The sequence below is a fragment of the Lepisosteus platostomus genome, chromosome 3 (assembly GCF_059453375.1).
Source record: "Lepisosteus platostomus isolate fLepPlt1 chromosome 3, fLepPlt1.hap1, whole genome shotgun sequence".
Taxonomy (NCBI): domain Eukaryota; kingdom Metazoa; phylum Chordata; class Actinopteri; order Semionotiformes; family Lepisosteidae; genus Lepisosteus; species Lepisosteus platostomus.
Window position 1 is genome coordinate 39,266,551 of NC_142613.1, and position 18,564 is coordinate 39,285,114.

An 18,564-nucleotide genomic window follows, 5' to 3' on the forward strand; every position below is an offset into this window, starting at 1 on the left:
ACCCATGTGAAAATGTGAACCTCAGAATTTGTAAACCCATGTGAAAATGTACATTAAATAATATACTGCGGTTAATGAGGTTACACCTAAGTGAACTAATTACATGTCTTTTGAGGCCCTGTTAGGTGGCCTCTAGTAGCCGGCCCATGGAAATGAGAGTCCTTCCAATAATGGAAATGAGAGTCTACTATATTATTTACTATAGTAGGTAATAATCCAAAAAAGGGACATGAACTCTAATATGTTTTACAGGCATATCAAAGAAGTCTAGTAGTTTATTTAGTAGTATCATGAAAATACAAGATACATTTTTAAAGTGTTTTATTGTATTAATATTATTCATTATTATATTAATTCCCTCTGTTAAATGTTATTTAAAGTGCTGTTATCTATTCAGCGTAAATATTCTTTTCCTAAATAATTACATAGGGTTTGTCTTAACAGAAGGGAAAAGGTAACTGCAAAGCTAAATACTGACTGTACTGTTATACAGTATGTGATAATGTTATATTATATGTATACTGTACATATACAGATGCAGCCATTCAAAATGCGCGGTAAAAACCCGCGGTACGGTAACCTACCCACAAGCCACCGCGGGGCACCGGAGGGTACCGCAGGGCAAGTGATTGGCTGGCCAAAATGACCGACACGGGCACTCGTGGTGCATTGGTTGGTAGTGCAAAGATTTAATCATTTAATGTCTTTACTGTGCACATTTTAATCCGCTTAGTTTTGAATATTTATATGGATTTTACCACTAAAGGGAAATTTTAGTAGCTGAGCATAAAAAGAAGAGGAGCATAACGCATCTGAAGGTCATAAACGATATTAATTTAGGAACATAAACATTACTGTATGTATGTAAACTGTACTGTGTATGGCTGGTCTTGGTAGTTTAAAGAAAAAATACACACCAGTCTTCCTTTTCTCCCTAAACATTTTAAGCATGAAAGTTTTATGAAACGGTACCCAAATATGCGATTGCTGTATAGAATGAATTTTAATTTTAAAAAATTATTTAACACGAACATTAAGCTGTTTACATCTTCCGCCTGAGAACAGTCACCCGTTGCTACCCAACGCAGAATGGTGATTGGCTGACACCATCTGACACCCCTCTGATTGGAGAAAAAAGACGTGCTGGTTTGCTATACCAGGAAGAGGATTTCTTTCTATTCAAAACGTGTATTTTAAAAGTTTAAGAAGTAAAAACCTTACAGCGTACACAGATTTCTAAACTGATCAGGATCGTTATCTTTGTCTTATGCATAATAATGTTCACCGCTCTGTCCAGCAAATTAATAATAAACTTTATTTTATATAGCTTTTTAAACGAATAAGTAATTAGATTGCTCATAAACCTAATCACTTGCTTTTTCTTTTTATTTAGGCTCAGATTTCAACTATAGATCGTATTATTAATAACCATAATAACAACCAACCAACAAAAACAACCATATAAACATAATACCAACCAAAAACATAGATAACAACCACAATACAAAATCAAATAATCAAACCATTTTACACTCGCAAAGTCCTCCAATTATCATAATCCCGCCCCTTATGCAAAACCAAACCTTCCTCCCATCCCAGTTTATCCTGTTTATCATAAACAAAATCCACCTCAATTTTCAACATAAAGCTACACAAAATCAATACCTCAACACTCCATACTCAACAACGATAATTCACAAACAGCCAGAACATGTAACTACACAGTCCCAAACATACCTAATTTCCATAGCCCCGCCCCTTATGCAAAACCAACATCCCTCCCCTGTTCTCTCTCTCCCCTGGCGGTTGTAATTGTTTTTATTTTCAAATAAATTTTAGCAAAGTCATGTATTTTAAAAATGTTAAGATTTTTATATTTATGTTTTTATTTAGTGGTTTCATTAGTGACAAAGGCTAAACTTTCTTGGAAAAATGTCTTTTATGTAAACCATGTTTGCTATTAATTCATTCAGGGCTAAAATATGTTCATTGTCTTCTAATGAAAGAAAGGTTCCTTTCGCCGTAGTCGGGAGCCTAGCCTTTAACTAGTAAGTACTGTATTTACTGGGTTTTTGAGGGGGGGGGGTGTCTTTCGCTGGAAATCTCGCCTCCTACTTTGAAAATACCCGTGAAACCGGTTCAATTCGTCACAGCCAGCACTCCTGCAGAGAGTTGGGTTGTACTTGCAGTGTATACAGTACACGCGTCATGCTCTTCGTTAATGTCTGTGAAGTTTTATTTAATCTCTGAGCCATACTGATTCTTCTGGAAGCCAGTTTCCGCCAGGGAGTAAAAAAAAAAACACACTATGGTATTCTCTCCAATGCAGTGCAGTTAAAAACATACCTCTGATGCTGCTCCTAAATGAATATCGTTTATGACCATCAGAAGCTTTATGCTCCTTTTCTTTTTTCCAGTGGATTGAACAGGGAGAGGCATTTCATGATGTACTTTTCACTGATGAAACAACAGTGGCTCTGGAACAGTTTTCAACCAAGTCGTTTTATAAAAAGGGGAGATATGTACACATTACTGAAGCTAAAAGTTTAGCCTTTGTCACTAATGTAAACACTAAATAAAGACATATAGAAATCCCTACGTTACAGACTGTATATGGCTGGTATTGGTAGTTTAAAGAAAAAATACACACCAGTATTCCACTTTCTCCCTAAACATTTTAAGCATCAGAGTCTTACATGTGGTTATTTCGAAAACGTTTGTACGTGCTCCTTCTTACCATGTTACTGTTTACTGTTACTGACCATATTAAGTTTAAGTGCCTGTGGGCACTTTTCCTGTCCGTGGGGGGTGGACCGTCTTTCATTAGAAGGTTAGTCTGTTCTACTCTGAGAATGTAGAGGGGGTGGAAAGTGCCCGCGGTCATTTAATTAGTATTAAAATCTTAGTTATCTTTCTAGTTCACAGGTTTGCATGTATAATTTAATTTTGAAAGCCACTGAGACATCAGGTACTACTGTTGTATTTATGAAAAAGAAACAAAACAAAAAACATACTAACAACTGTGCCATCCTACTCCTTAGTTAATACATTTTATTATTCATAAACAGTTAACATTGTTAGCAAAATATTTTGAATTATATTTAACCCTATTTTTTCTTTAGTTTTGTATTTAACTTATTATATGATAGTCAGACTTAATGTATATTAATGTATATTTGAACAATGAAAATATATTTTTACAAGATTTTACATTAAGCACTTAAAATTAATATGGTTAATAATAGTAAACTGTAACATGCTGTAACAAGATCGGTTAAACTGCGAAGAAAATCCTTTCAGAGAAAATGTTTCAGGTGTGAAGAACAAACCTGTTCCCACACACCCTGCCCCCACTACCATTAGAATATACACAAACATTTTAGCGTTTCATTCTGAGCAGAAGACCCTCACACCTGAAGAGTGCTGGCTGTGACGAATTAAACCGGTTTTACAGGTTTCAATCACAGACCATGTGACATCGGACTCAGTAAAGTAACACACAGCGCCACTGGATTTGATAATACTGTACCTAACCAAAATCCGCAATATGGAAACAGAACCTGTGTAATTGTTGATAGATGATGTACTCGTAACATTTTTTCAAGACGAACTACAACATTTAAAAAATGACTTGTATGTACTTGATATCTCTAATCAATCCACGGGTTCCAGCACAAAACGAAACTAAAACGCATACCGTTTCGCGCTTCTTATTAGTTGCTCAAAAGTAATTTGACCGTATGAAATGCATAATATAAACCTAGAAACATATACGTGAGCAGTACTTAAGCACTGTAGTATCGGTGTTAAGACATACCTCTCAAATACTGTAAATCAAGTTAAAAATGTCTCAAGACCGATTCTGGTCGTAATGAAACCATGTTTCGTGTATGTTTTCTTTTTCATCTTGAAATAACCCATTTCTAAATACCCTTTTCACTGTTAACATCTTGTAGCAACTTTGCGACAAAATATACACTCTGACAGTTCATCCTGCTACCAACATTAAATAAAACAAATCTTAAGATTTCTATATTTATGTCTTTATTTAGTGGTTTCATTCGAAGCTTACAATGTTTAGGGAGAAATGGAATACTGGTGTGTATTTTTTTCTTTAAAGTACCGAGACCAGCCATATACTGTATGTTTATGTTAAGATTTCCCTTCAGTGGTAAAATTAGATATGAATATTCAATACTTAAACGGGCACAGTTAAGACATTAAATATACATATACATATTGTATACAGTACAGTTTGCATACGGTAATATGTTTATGTTACGAGATTAAAAAATAAATAAATAAAACTGAAAAGTCCAGCACCAGCTGGATTCGAACACACAACCTGCCAGTTGGTAGTCACGCACCTAGACCAGTAGGCTACAAGACAGCTCGCATAAGCAGGCAGGCGAAACAGCCCTACACAGCCCTGCCGCAGTACACGGATATAATCATACCGTTATTAAATTCTTGAGATACGCGATTCCATATTATATTCCCTTTTAATCAAATTCTAAAAGTATGCTTGTTGACTCCGGTATCACGTTAGTTAAAGACTTCGAAGCTTACAATGTTTAGGGAGAAATGGAATACTGGTGTGTATTTTTTTCTTTTCATGATAGGTGTCGCATTTTAAATCATTTTCGTAGTTAGAAATTATGAAACGCCCTGTTAAAAGCAAGGAAGTTTTTATGCCCGTTGAAGTAAAACAAAATGCCTGACAAAGTATGGCTTGGACAGATTCCAAGTGCTTGTACAAATGTGCTAAAGAAATTATACTTTGAGTATACAGCTTGTCCAAAGTCATCCATTATTAATACTATTAGTAATATCTTCAGTAAAGGCTTTGATGCATAAATATTTCTGATAAAGGTAGGTCGTGTACTTTTGTCCAACTGAGCAATCTTGCTTTCATAAAATATACCAACATTTGAATGACTGATGATTAACATGCTGTAATACACAGTTCAAAATTAAAGGCTCGAATGCTGTACATGAGAGGTTAAGCTCCCCCTGGCAGTTTTACAAGGCGACGCCGGATAGTTAGTCACGTGACACACGTGATACCGCGTGATACCCCGGTGGGCGTGTCGCGGTATGCCGCGAAATACCTCACCCATTTTGAATGGCTGCATCTGTAATACAATTCCTGGTTATACAAGTTATTTTGCTCCATACTCATCTAATAAATTCCTGTCTATACTAACAGGCATAATAAAGGCAATTGTATAATGTTGGGCTGAGCGGTGGCTCTGTGGCTAAGGATCTGCGCTTGTGGCTAGAAGGCTGCCGGTTCAAATCCTGCAGCTGGCAATCCTACTCCATTGGGCTCCTGAGCAAGGCCCTTAACCCCAACTGCTCCAGGGGCACTGCACAATGGCAGACCCTTGGCTCTCTCCCTGTCTGTGTGTCTTGTGGAGAGCAAGCTGGGGTATGTGAAAAGATAATTCCTAATGCAAGAAATTGTAAAGGGTTAATAAAGTAATGTTAAAAAAAAATATCATGACTCCCCAAATGTTTGTATATATGAGAAAGTTGCTTTTAAACCCAAAGACCAATCCTGTCTGATAACTGGTTTCATACTGGGGAATTGTGAAGGACAATTCAACCCCTGAACATTATTTACACAATAGACTTGTGGTAGCGAGTGTTGTAGTGTTGAAAAGTAAACCTGTGTTCGCCAGGTTTCACCAACATTAAAATTAGAATAGGTCACAATATATTATTCACACAGCACTAGACAGTGAGACTACCCCATACAACAGCAAGCACTGATTGGAGTTAGTATTAATTGCACCCCTCCTGCTCTAAACTAATCTTGTTCAACAACACAACTCAGTGTAAACAGATCTCCTTAACATCGAAAAGTCACAGAGTTCGCTATTAGCGAACCAGCCAGCAGCAATATCACCCTGCAACTCACAACTGGTAACCCACTGAAGCTAAGCAGGTGTGAGCCTGGTCAGTACCTGGATAAGAGACCTCTTGAGAAAAAACTAAGGTTGCTGCTGGAAGAGGTGTTAGTGGGGCCAGCAGGGGGTGCTCACCCTGCGGTCCATGTGGGTCCTAATGCCCCAGAATAGTAACGGGGACACTATACTGTAAACAGGCGCCGTCCTTCGGATGAGACGTAAAATGACTCTCTGTGGTCATTAAAAATCCCAGGCCGTTTCTCGAAAAGAGAAGGGGTGCCGGCGTCCTGGCCAAATTCCCATTGGCCTGTACCAATCATGGCCTCCTAATAATCCCCATCTATGAATTGGCTCCTCCCCACTGGCTCTCCTCCCCACTGATAGCTGATGTGTGGTGAGCGTTCTGGCGCACTATGGCTGCCGTCGCATCATCCAGGTGGATGCTGCACATTGGTGGTTGTGGAAGGGAGTCCCCATTACCTGTAAAGCGCTTTGAGTGGAATGTCCAGAAAAGCGCTATATAAGTGTAAGCAATTATTATTATTATTATTAGTAGTAGTAGCTGATACTAAACATTGACTAATCAGAAAAAAAAATACATCTTTTGATCTTCTTTGACCAAGGTTATCTCCACTTGCTGCCAAATGTTGCCACGCAAGTCATATCTATGTTGATTCAAAAGGATTTACCCAAGGCCTACAGCTCTGCAAACCATAATCTGCAAATGTCTCTTACTCCTTTTGTCACTAATTGGTCTGATTTAAGGTCTTACATAAGCATTTGATGTGGGTCTGGCCAGCTGTCTTGTCTTGTGGTGGTGACATGTGGGGTGCCAGTATAAGATCGATCAATAACACAATCTAACAGATAAGACAATGTTGCTGGGTGGATATTAAAATGAAGTAGCCCAGTCAAGTGGAATATTATTGATTTGGATAATGCTGCCCAGGCACTTAAAATACATGCTTTACACAGGCTCAACTACGCAGACTTCACAAGCGTTTTGTACAGTACATAAAATAGATTGAAGTTTTTGAGAAAATAGAGGCTTTTTCAATTTTTCTTCAAACATCTTATTTTTGACAGTTGACTAAGGTATGATATAAGAAAATTGCAAATACTTAACATTTTAATAGACAATGATAAAGACAGGTCTTAACTTAAGTTTACAAATAAGGAAGTACACAATCAGATTGTGCATCAGTAAAGGAAATATAAGCACCACTGAATCTTTTTAATTAGGTTTCAGTCTCCTGTTCTCAGTGATTGCAACTGGGCTGTTTATTGTCTCCCTTGATAATTTCTTGTTTTTTTTTTCTGTGCAGCTCTTGCTATACTTGTTTCTGCTCTTAGCTGAAAAAACTGCTGTAAAATATTTTACTTATTCTTATTTATATGTAGATTCTGTTTATAAGAAAACTGTAAAATACCTAAATGATCCTATAAACTGAATTTTCATATTCAGCTCCTCAATTCCTCTGTTACATTGTTTCCATAAGTTCATTTCTGTCTAACTTAGTGTATAACAATCATTGATTATCACAGATAACAAAATTATTACTCCTACTTTAAATTCATGGGCTATATAAACTATCCTTCTTAATGCATACTTACATTTCTTATAGGAAATGACAAATCGGATACTAAAATTCAGTGCACTAAAGTTCAATGTTTATAATTAACCATACTGCAGTACTGCCCTTTATATGTAATTCATTTCTTGGCATGGGCAGCTCTACAGCCTTGATGATGGCTTTACAAGAAGCTGTGCTGATTTCATATTCATTCAAAAACCTGACAGCCACGATTTTTAAAAACATACATTTGACACTAGATTTTTAAAAACATACATTTGAAAAGGAGTGATTCTTTGTCACGGAACCTACCTTTTCTTACCATCTCTTTTTGCAGACTTTTGTAATACAGCCCTTCTTCTTAAGTATTCATTCTGAAACTCATTATATTTGGCAGTGTGTTCTTTTATCATGTCTGTTGTTTTCTTATGATGCTTCTTCACAAGTTCCTTCATTTCTTTGTAATGTTTTCTCTGTTCTCTTACAAATGCTTTTTGTTGTTTCAGCTCTTCAATAGTCTGTGCTTCAATCTCTGTAATTACAAAGGACAGAAAGTGTTGATGCTATAATAAACTTATCACTTCTGAAAAACCTTGCACAGCTTCCAACAGTCTTTTAAATTTGTATTTCAAAAGAAATGAGATGGGAAGTTATGACCTTGAACTGCCTGAATCTTATACTGGACCTACGACTGAGAAAATACATACCTAAAGGACATTTGCATTTGTGATTTTTCATTAACTAATGCGTGAGCAAGGAGTACAACACACGTGGGTAACTCTTTTATGCAAACGGTTCAACATAAATGTTAGAGTTAGTCTAGGAGCAATTTAATCACCAGTTTTGCTTAAGGCTGGAAAAAAACTAAAGAAATCTTAAAATAATCTTGAATTAAAGCCCTTGAAAGCTATACAGATCGCACCCAATTAGGTGATCAAGAAAACTGATCCATTGACAACATTTTAACTGGTGAATTAGGGGAGGATTTAAAAGTATTCCCTTTTTTGTTTAGATGAAAGTGGCTGTACACGTGATATTGGAATTAGTGCAGAAAAATACAATGAAGACTATAAGTAACTTCTCCTTTCAGATGAAATTAAGTAATATGAATGGATGGAGAAATACTAGAACAAAAAAAAATTATTCCTTGCTGAAAAGAGAAGAAAAGAAACAATGTTTCATCTGTGGAGCTTTCTTCGGGTGCTGACGCAGCTACCTACTTGAAAGACTAGAACGTATTATTATTTCATTTTCTTGGTAGTATTATTATTAGATTTATGACAAATGATGTATTCTCAGAGAAAAAAAACTAACAACAACCAATTAGCTATAAAAAATGAACAAATCGAAAGTCTCACAGCAAATCTAGAATATAAAATCTTTGGAAATTAAGTGTTATAAAGTGATTATTAACATAATATCAACCAAAGGGTAGGAAAACAAGAAAGCCTACACAGAAAGAAAATATTTAATACTGAGATAGTCTGACCATGCCATTTGAAAAATGAACACCTTGGAAAAGACCATAATTTATTAACAAATTTAGAAGAGGTAAAAAGAAGGTAAAAGAAGAGGTAAATTCAGCATAAGAACAAGCAGATGGAATGGTGTTCAGAAATCAGCCAAAAAGTGAGAAGACGTGACAGAAAACACTGTAAAGCATGAAGGTATAACATAATGTGACAGGATATAATCTTCAGAGACCAAAACTCAAAAATGCTTTTTTTGGCAACAATATTAAGATAATAAAATTATATCTAAGTAACAAGAACACCCTGGAAGTGAACTGTGCTTTTTATTTTCAGAAAAGTGGTCGAAAGGAGCTTAGGTTTTCAAATAAACCAAAAAATTAAGTTGTAAATCTAACGTATTTTCTCTTAGAGTGTGATTCTCTAAATACTGCTCTAAAATAAAAATAAAACAAATACCAGACACTGTATATTTGAATCACGTACTGTAGTAGACCTATGGCAATGTAGCATCAGGTCATAATTGATATGACGCTCTTCTTATATGTACTTGCATGAATCCTAAAATTTTGTGGGGGGTAATATACAGCAATTGCATGGGGATCAAACATGGGGATCAAACAACTGCAGTGTTAGCAGCTTTACACTGGCCGCAGCAATTTTGCATTTAAGCAATGAAATGGAAATGACAGTATAAAGCCTGGTGGGTACAAGTCAAAATCTGGACAACTGAAAAGGTCACAAAGCATTTATGCTACATATTTCAAGACACACAACATATATTAAGAAAACTAATCCACAGAGTGGGGTAAAATTAAAGGGGGGGGGGGTATTTATTCTATCAATTGTTTTAAGTTATAACTAAAAAAAAACAAACAATAAAATACTTAAAATGATTATCACACTATGCTAGTCTCGCTATTAGCATTAAAATCCCATATAGGTCCTTGGGTACCCTAGGAATATTACAACTATTACAGACTTTACATCGTAAAAAAGACTCCTTACCAGTGAGAACACTTTGTATAACATCTTCAGTTTTCACTGTTGTTTTCACCGAACCTAAAACAGACATCCCATTTTTAAAGTCATTTAGAAAACAAATCTAAAATACTGTACATGGACATTACTGAAGATTTAACTTAAATATTTTTAATTTTCATCTTTAATTTTAAAAATACAATATGGAGTGCCATACAAACATTTGACAGCTAAGTCAAAAAATGTATTTTTATTTTATTGTCAAGAAATTTCTATCTGTGATCATGAGATTAATATAAATAATATGTACCAGAAACAACACATTTTATTTTGGGGTAATTCCATGCTTACATCGGATTATTTTAGAAAAAAAAGTCTACTCAGTGATTTTAAGTGACCATTAGTACAGGTGCACATTCTTTTGAAGTAAATTGCAGTGTGTAAAAGTCACTATTTGGTTGTGTGTCATATGATTACATATGGAGATCCCAATAGGCTGCATAATGTACTTTATTCACTTAGTGCTTGCAACGGATAAGCAAAAATAACCATTCTGACTTTGCTGTCATAATACATTGTGTGGGCACTATTTGAAATGGTATCAACAATAATAACCACAAAACATAATATTTTTGTTCCTTAAATTCTGATAAAGTTACGGCATGGATCCATAATCATCTTACAGTAAATCATCCTCCAAACCCAAACATCCAACCTATTACAGGTCCTAGCCTTGCTCTTTGATGTTTTACCAAGATGGTGTTTTTATTCACTAACCTTAGAAAAGTGTCCCATAGGCAATTAGAATTACTGTTGGGCTAAAACTCCTTCATAAATCTGTTAATGTCTTCTAATATTTAGCTAATGTTTTCTTTAGCCAATATCAGCCAAATATATTATTGTTTTTATTTATTTTATTCCCTCATCTCCCTGCCTTTATTGATACTTTTTATCTGAAGACCTGAAATAGGACAGACAAATATATTTCCTGTGAATCTCCTACCTGTTGGTGGTGGAGGGTGAACTGTCTGGGACAGTGGTTTCGGAGCTATAGAGGGGGTGTGATTTACACCATTTTCGGCAGGGGTTGGCTTGGGATCACTGTTAGGTTCTGACAGCATATCACCTGGTTCCACCTAAAAAAAATCAATACTGTATCAAATCAAAACAAATACTGTATTTCAAGCTAAACTGTGAAAAGGCACCAACCACTGTTTTGCTCCAAACAAGAAAGGGTGACATACAGTATATGACATATCTATCCAAGAGACATTTTAGTTAATGCACTGATACTATGACAACTGCTTTTAAATCAGAAAGGGGAAGGAGCTAACAGCCCATTATTGTATGATTTCATATACATTAGCAGTGCAAATGTATATGAAATCAGCCATGTTTCTTATACAGTTTATACTGGAGGTTTGCAGTATGTAAGCTACTGTATCTCTAGTTTTGAAGGCAAAAGAGATAAATTACATGTCAATTATATTTTCCTAGTTAAATCATTTTAATAAGCACATCCATCTCAGATTAACTTTATTCATAGTTCTTACAGTATAATCCAAATATATTAGACATATACAGTACTGTATCTATCTATACATTTAGACATTCAAAAACACCATCACAAACATTTGTGTATTCCAAACTGAAGCATTATGACCTAAAAGGTCTTAAGTTTAAGCGCATATATCTTGATGGACAGATTCACATATCTAATAACTAAATATAATTATATAACACAACTAACACATCATTATTGCATATTGAAAAAAAAACATTACTGTCTTTTTGTTTATTGCAGTAAAACGTTAGAAAGGAGAGCACAAAAGAAAAAAGCATGCAAATCTGTCAGTACCTCCAGCCTGCTGCGTAATGTATAAACGTAACTGTGGTATCCAATTCTCCTTAGCATTGTTCAGCATGTTCATGCTCTGGATGCAGTATGCTCTGTCACTTCAGTTTAAGTATCCAGTGCTGCACTCTCCCCTCCCACTAGCATAGTCCAAATACAGAACCCTCATCTACTACAGTTTTCAACAGCACTTTAATGTCTATGGGCCCCATTGGCAACCCAGCTCCCAAGATAACCAAAAATGTTTCAACAGCAGTTGCTATGGTGCCTGATTTAAGTGGTTCTTGATTTGCTCTCATGTCTGTTTCTTCCTTCACTCTTTGTAGGTAATGACAGCCAGGAGAGAGTTGTTTTCATCTTCTGCTCCACCCTTACAAATCTACAATAGATTGCCTCAAATACATTGATGTTAATGGTTGGAGATGCAATACTCAGTTGCCCTTGTTATGCTCTTAAGTTAGGTAGGTTTCAGTGAAAATGTGTCTATTCTGAATTAATTTTACTAGTACATTTGTTAACTGGTGAAAACAATTGTATATGAACTTTGACCACACATGAACACCCTTACAAAAATAACACATTGATTTATATTAAAAACTAACAAAGTCTAACTGGGAACATTTTGCTAGTATCTTTTTACCGTGGTTTAATTAGATTCCACATATGCAAGACATGATCTGAAGGTCTATAAACTGGATAAGGTACCTTGGCTGAAATGCTATACAGAGACAACTATTATATTATACTACAAGGTTCCTAAGGTGTTCTTTTCCCTTTTATTTCACTTACTCCATATGTTTCTGTAAAGTTACAAAAAAAAGTATTTACATCTTGTGTGTAAGATTACTTAATACAAAGGAAATCCTCTCTATTATCTCTTAGGAAATGAGAAATGAGCTTTTAGAAAATGTCTATGTGATATCAAATCAGTTTAGTTGATCAAAAAGAACTAATTAAGACTAAAACTAAAATTTCCCTACCTTCCTCTTTTTACAAATATTTGTTAGTGAAAATTCAATACTGTGAAGCATGTGAATTGTTACCCACAAGTAAGGATATGCAATGGGGAATTAGTTGTCTAGTATGCTTCCTATAAAGAACTCTGTTACTGTTTAATGTACATGCCTTTATTCTGATGTTGTTAAGATATTTAGTGATGAGTTGAATTTTTGTGACACATGTAATAAGGAAACTTTTGTTTTCCTTCCTGTCTTGCTACTGTATATCATAGGGGGTTTTGAGTCTGCAGTCCTATGATGTTTACTCTGGGTAAGGTGGGTTGGCTGCATTAATGTTTATCACTTTTCTCTGCTACAAGCTAAGTGAGGACAGGAGGTGGTGACTGTTTTGGTCCATGGGAGGGAGCACTAGCTGGTGCTCTTCAATTTGTGAATTTGTGTGGCAACTTATGGGAAGGAATTGTTGAAGGCCCTAACTGCCCTGATGTTGTAGTATCCAACTATCCATACTTTCTGCTCAGAACACTTGTGTTTTCTGTCAAAACACTCTTATTGTATATTCTCCATTTTGCTCTTGTTTCTTCAACAACCCTGTTTATATCAGAGAACAAGTACAGACATGTTTAGACTTAATTAATCACAAAAAACATCAATCACAAAAAATCCTTACCTCTTTGCTGACATCCTCTTCCTCCTCAAGTGTCAGAGCAACTAGTTGTCTGGCTCTCTGCTCCATGAGGTTGACATATCTGATTGGGTTGGACAGTGCTTCAATCACATCTGTTAACAGCACGTTACCAAAATGCAATTAATGTTTTGCTCTAGAAACCTAATAATAATGTTAACATAAATCAGTGGATTGTTATTTTCACTGCATGATAAAACACTATCTGTAGGTCTGACTGGCCAGAGGGATGCTCCAGAAATAGGAGTCCACGAGAAAGAGAGATGTGTACTTGGGTGTGTGACATGCAGAGCAGGAGTGTGAGATGTCTAGGAATAGAGGGGCTCCTAGATTAAGTAAGAAAGACAGTGCACGATTCACTGAGGCCAAGAGTCCATGAACCAAGGACTTGGTGATGAGAATTGACATTCAGGGATATGGCCTCAGAACAGGTCATGAAAGGACCAGAGCATGAACAAAATGAGAATGAATTAAATGAGAAACAATGAGATGAGATATGAGATGCTACCAAAAACATTGTGTCGGACTTATGAGACTCTAACACTTAGAGTCTACAAGCTGAGGGTTCAGAAGCTGTTGACACTAGACAAGCTCAAACAGTGTGAGCATAAGAAACTAGAGTATTTGTCATATCCTAGTTGCTCCAATGAGAGGGCAGTGTAGTAGCACCTCTCTCGGAGGAGAGTAATGTATGTGATGAGTGGGGAAAACAGAGAAAAGGTTTCCCCGAAAGGCTGTGAAGGTTTGTCAGTCACTATTTTGAATGCCTGTTGTGAAGGCAAAACAAACTGTCTAGGAGTAGAGAGGCTCCTAGATTAAGTAAGAGATTTCGAGTTGCAGGAAAGACAGTGCAATGTTCACTGAGCCTCAGAGTCCATGAGCCAAGGACTTGGTGATGAGAAGAAGCTGTAGGAAATTCCAAAACTGGGATCACAATACACACAGAGAAAACAAATTAATAGTAATAGTAATTTCAGTCAGTAACAACCTTTCCTAAATAAAACACTAAAATAAGCTATGTTAATCAGTTTCAATATACAGTAACAAAACCAAATATATACAGTATATAATTAATACATTAGTTGAAACCGCATAAAATCAAAATGTCAGAATAAAAACTATTTTCATTAATAAGAATGTTTATAAACGAATACATGTCTTTTACAGAACAGCTATAGTAAATCCCAAAACTCTTGATGACAACTAGGAACAAGTTCGTCAGAGTCCTATAATTTTGAAACATTCAGAATTTCATCTTCTTGATCTTTAATGGGCATCAATAAAAAAGAAAAAATATAAGGTACCTGCAAAGGTATCTGGTACATAGTCCTTCACTTCAATGTACACAAAAAGAGCAGGTAGTGTTAGAGGTTGGTTCTTTTCATTTCTAAGGCCGATGTAGTGATAACCTAAAAAAGAAGGATTTGTAAACTAAACAGAAGCAGTGTCAGCAAGACAATGAATGAGTCAAGCACAACATGCCTGGAGCTCTTACCTGGTCTGATTGCAGAGACAGGGATGATACGGTGGCCTATAAATCTACCGCCTTCTTCGAATACTGCTATTCTCAATGAAGCTAAAGAGGGCAGCACAACCTATGAAATAAAGGCATTGTTGACAAACTTTCATATAAATCTCTTTTATTCTTCTGACAAAATTTTAAGTCTTAATTTTCTAAAAAAATACCACTACATAATTTTAGAATATTGTACAGTAGTTTTTGCCATATGTACATTTATACTGGAATTATTCTTCATGCTAATCTCCCAGGACATACACAATACAACAGATGCCAGACAATGTAGACAGTACCTTACCTTACAAACATAATAAATAATAACAGGAACAACAAATATGTTGTAGGACCATATGATCTGACAATCATTTTTACAATTTTGAATTTTTTAATCATTTTTATCATCTTGGATTTGTTATATTAATTAGGACAAAGATATTATTTAAATATTTTATTATTTCAAATGGATGTGTTACTTCAAAATACCCACTGTAAACTAGAAGATATAAAGAAATGTAAAGTATATGTGTAATAGTATGAAAATGAAACCAGGGATTTCAAGAAACTCCTACTGTACATATTCATGCTGTAACATGTATGTATATACAGTCTACCAAACACTAAAATAAATCACTATGCATGCACAGTATGTTTTTAGAGAAATAATTTAAAGATACTTTAATGCTGATTAAATGTTTAAAGCATTATGTTGATTACTTTAGAATTTATGACTGACTGTCATATAATCTGATCTCATTAGAGAGAATGTTGACTGGACTTGGGGGACAGAGTGATTGAAAAGCATTGAATGTAAATGTAATGTAATGAAAATGAAGAAATTAAATCCAAAAAGTAACCAATATGCTCCATGTATCAAGAAAATAACACCTCTGTAACTCTCTGTGAATGTTAGAAAGTCAGCCAAGTCAGCATATTATGGTTTGTTATCTGGGGTGAGCAAACTGGAAAGATGTTGCAGCCAAACACTGTCAATGACAGGCTACAATCTGGGACACAATTAGTTCACCAAAACTGATGGGCCGGTCCAAGTCTGATTGTATGGACAGGAGTGCTGGTTGCTACAGTACATCACTCCATGTTTGCTATATAATGTAAAGTTGACCGTGTTTTGTTAATCAATTTCTAAGACCTCACTCGCAGCCCTTCCTGTAGTCTTATTCTAACATAACAACACATGTCCTAATGCTGCTCATACAGTATAACAATGGCTTTTTTACAAGATGGGAATTTAACAGTTGTGTTGTGGATTACCCACTTGGGCTCCATTATACATTTTTGCAATTAAATGGGATGAAGTATGACTTGAGACCAGTGAAAAGACACACGCTTGCTCAGCTTTAAGAGAGGAATGTAATAGAATCCCACCAGATAACATCTCCTTACTGTTGCAAAGCATGTGTCAAAGATGTACAGACTGTATGCTTCAACTGTGACTGAAGACACATCACGACACACTATGACAGTAGACCCGCTGCTGATGACAAATGTTATATACTGTAGTATAATGATATGACTTACGATGTTTTTGTATGTTCAATAAAATGTCAAAGCACTTGCTATCTAAAGGATTTTTTGTCTATTTCATGAAAGCTTTATGCATTTGTTGCAAAGAAGTGATGTTTTTTTATGCTCAATATACAGTATGTTCTCTCACCTTACTCTATGTGATTAAATTATATAAATTATATAAATTACAGACTGTAGGGGTCACCCTCATTTTGCTTTTGTGCTTGTGATTATGTGTGCGTAATACAGTATATGGACATTTGAAGATCTAAAGTGAAAATGTAGCATTTAGCTATATCATTAAAAAACAGGACTTTGTGAGTTCTAATTTTTTATTGGATAAGTGTTAATATCTTCAGTTTTGTGTGTGACACAGCATAATGAAACATGCTGTGATTTTGAAATATAGCCAATGGAAGGGTTTTTGAATTCCCTCTGAGTTATGTCAGACAATAATGCTTCTTCATAAGTGCTTCTAGCTTCCACTGAGTGCATAAAAATGTAAGGGGAAGTCACAAAGTAAATCTGAGGCCTAGTCTGAAACTTGTATTCTTTGAAATGTATTTTTAAAATAAAAAGCTAACAAATTAAAATCAAAAGTGCATCCAGATGTAGAAATGTGTTTACATACAGTATAGTTAGTGCTGAGTTTTGTATCTGCTCTGCAATCATAAGGGAGAAGACATCTAACAGCTGTAATATTTGTTTGCAAAGACAAAAGTAATTATTCCAGTTTTAGTCATGAGAATTAAAATGACATTACAGAACTGTTTCATTGCCATTATATTGTGGCTTATGAAGGGTAAGATGAAAATTGTTTGTCCAGAAGATTCTGGAATTACCTGATATTGAGAAAATCGTAATTATTTCAAATACTCTACCGCAATTGGTTTACTTACCTTCTTAAACATTATAGCCTCCTCTTCCCAAACAGGATTGACTGCATTTCCTTGGGAGGTCTTTGTCTTAAAAGCTTTCCTTCTTGTATCAACCGGAAGTCCAAACATGTCAATTTCTACATATGTTCCAACTTTCTTATCTGACAGAAACTGGCCAGATATAATCTAACAATAAATAGATAATGATATTATTATTTAATTATAATTATTTACTATGACATTTATTTAGTTGTTTAGGGATTGTAAATTCCATTTAGAAACTGTATTGGTCTGTACTTCCGAAGGTCTACCATGCCATAGGTGTCCAACTACTCTATCTTCAGTACTGGACATTCAGCCTTTGGTGATACTGTATGTTTCACTGGGCCTTATGGTCAGTTTACATTTTCATTCTCTCTGAACAGTAATCCCTCTGGGGCTATGGATAACCTCCCAATAAGGGGAAAGAATAACAGATAATTCCCCTTAAAGCATTTTCCCCTTCTCAGTTCTTTTAGATACTGCCTTCTTTACCCAGGTTGCCTTTCAGAAATGATTTTCTTATCTCTGGTTCTCAAGCACATTTTAATCCCTTTAAGGAATAATAAAAATATTCCCTAGTCTCTCCATCAGTTCATTTTTAACCCTTTAAGTCTAAACCTTTCAACAGCTGAGGCTGGTTAGCAAGGGATGCTTCTCAATTACCAACCCTGGCATTCCTGAAATAGTAGCAGCCAGGTTTGCTGTTACCTTCTTTCCTTTCACATCTAGACTGTCTAATTGTTCCTTTTTTCACCAAAACCTCATGGGATCCCTTCAACCCACACCAGCAGCTATAGATACTACATCTACCAGTGAGCTCTCACCTCCCTACCCAATGAAGCAACCTACAGCAGCTCCTTGTAGACTGTGCTCACTGGGGGCAATTAAGCAGGAAATTAACAGAAACAAGTAACTTTGTTGGAACAACTCTCAATGCTTAACTGTATGTCTATCAATAAAAGTCAGTTCTCTTCCAAATATGAATAATAGATACTACAGTGTTATTAACATTTAAATAACAAACTATTTTTAATACAACAATGTTAAAACCTTCAAAGGTTAAACAATTTAGTTCTGGTACATACAGCCTAGGGAATATTCTAAATTCAATATGACCTTTCAAGAATATATTACAAAACAAATGGACGACAAGCTAATGCAAAAAC

The 18,564-nt window shown here is 35.5% G+C and overlaps 1 protein-coding gene across 3 annotated transcripts in view; it reads right to left on the minus strand.

The window, feature by feature from the left end:
* The window catches only part of plcb1 (phospholipase C beta 1), a 405,056-nt gene that overhangs the window by 57,690 nt on the left and 328,802 nt on the right, over window positions 1-18,564 (minus strand). For 2 of the 3 annotated variants that reach the window (XM_088625584.1, XM_088625585.1), the window contains exons 21-27: window positions 17,378-17,542; window positions 14,931-15,030; window positions 14,740-14,844; window positions 13,421-13,530; window positions 10,940-11,072; window positions 9,964-10,017; window positions 7,799-8,018 (exon numbers count right to left, since the gene is read on the minus strand). In XM_088625584.1, the coding sequence (XP_088481710.1) occupies window positions 7,799-8,018; window positions 9,964-10,017; window positions 10,940-11,072; window positions 13,421-13,530; window positions 14,740-14,844; window positions 14,931-15,030; window positions 17,378-17,542 (887 nt within the window). The remainder of the gene's footprint in view (window positions 1-7,798; window positions 8,019-9,963; window positions 10,018-10,939; window positions 11,073-13,420; window positions 13,531-14,739; window positions 14,845-14,930; window positions 15,031-17,377; window positions 17,543-18,564) is intronic. The other variant, XR_015935410.1, reaches the window with a different exon arrangement.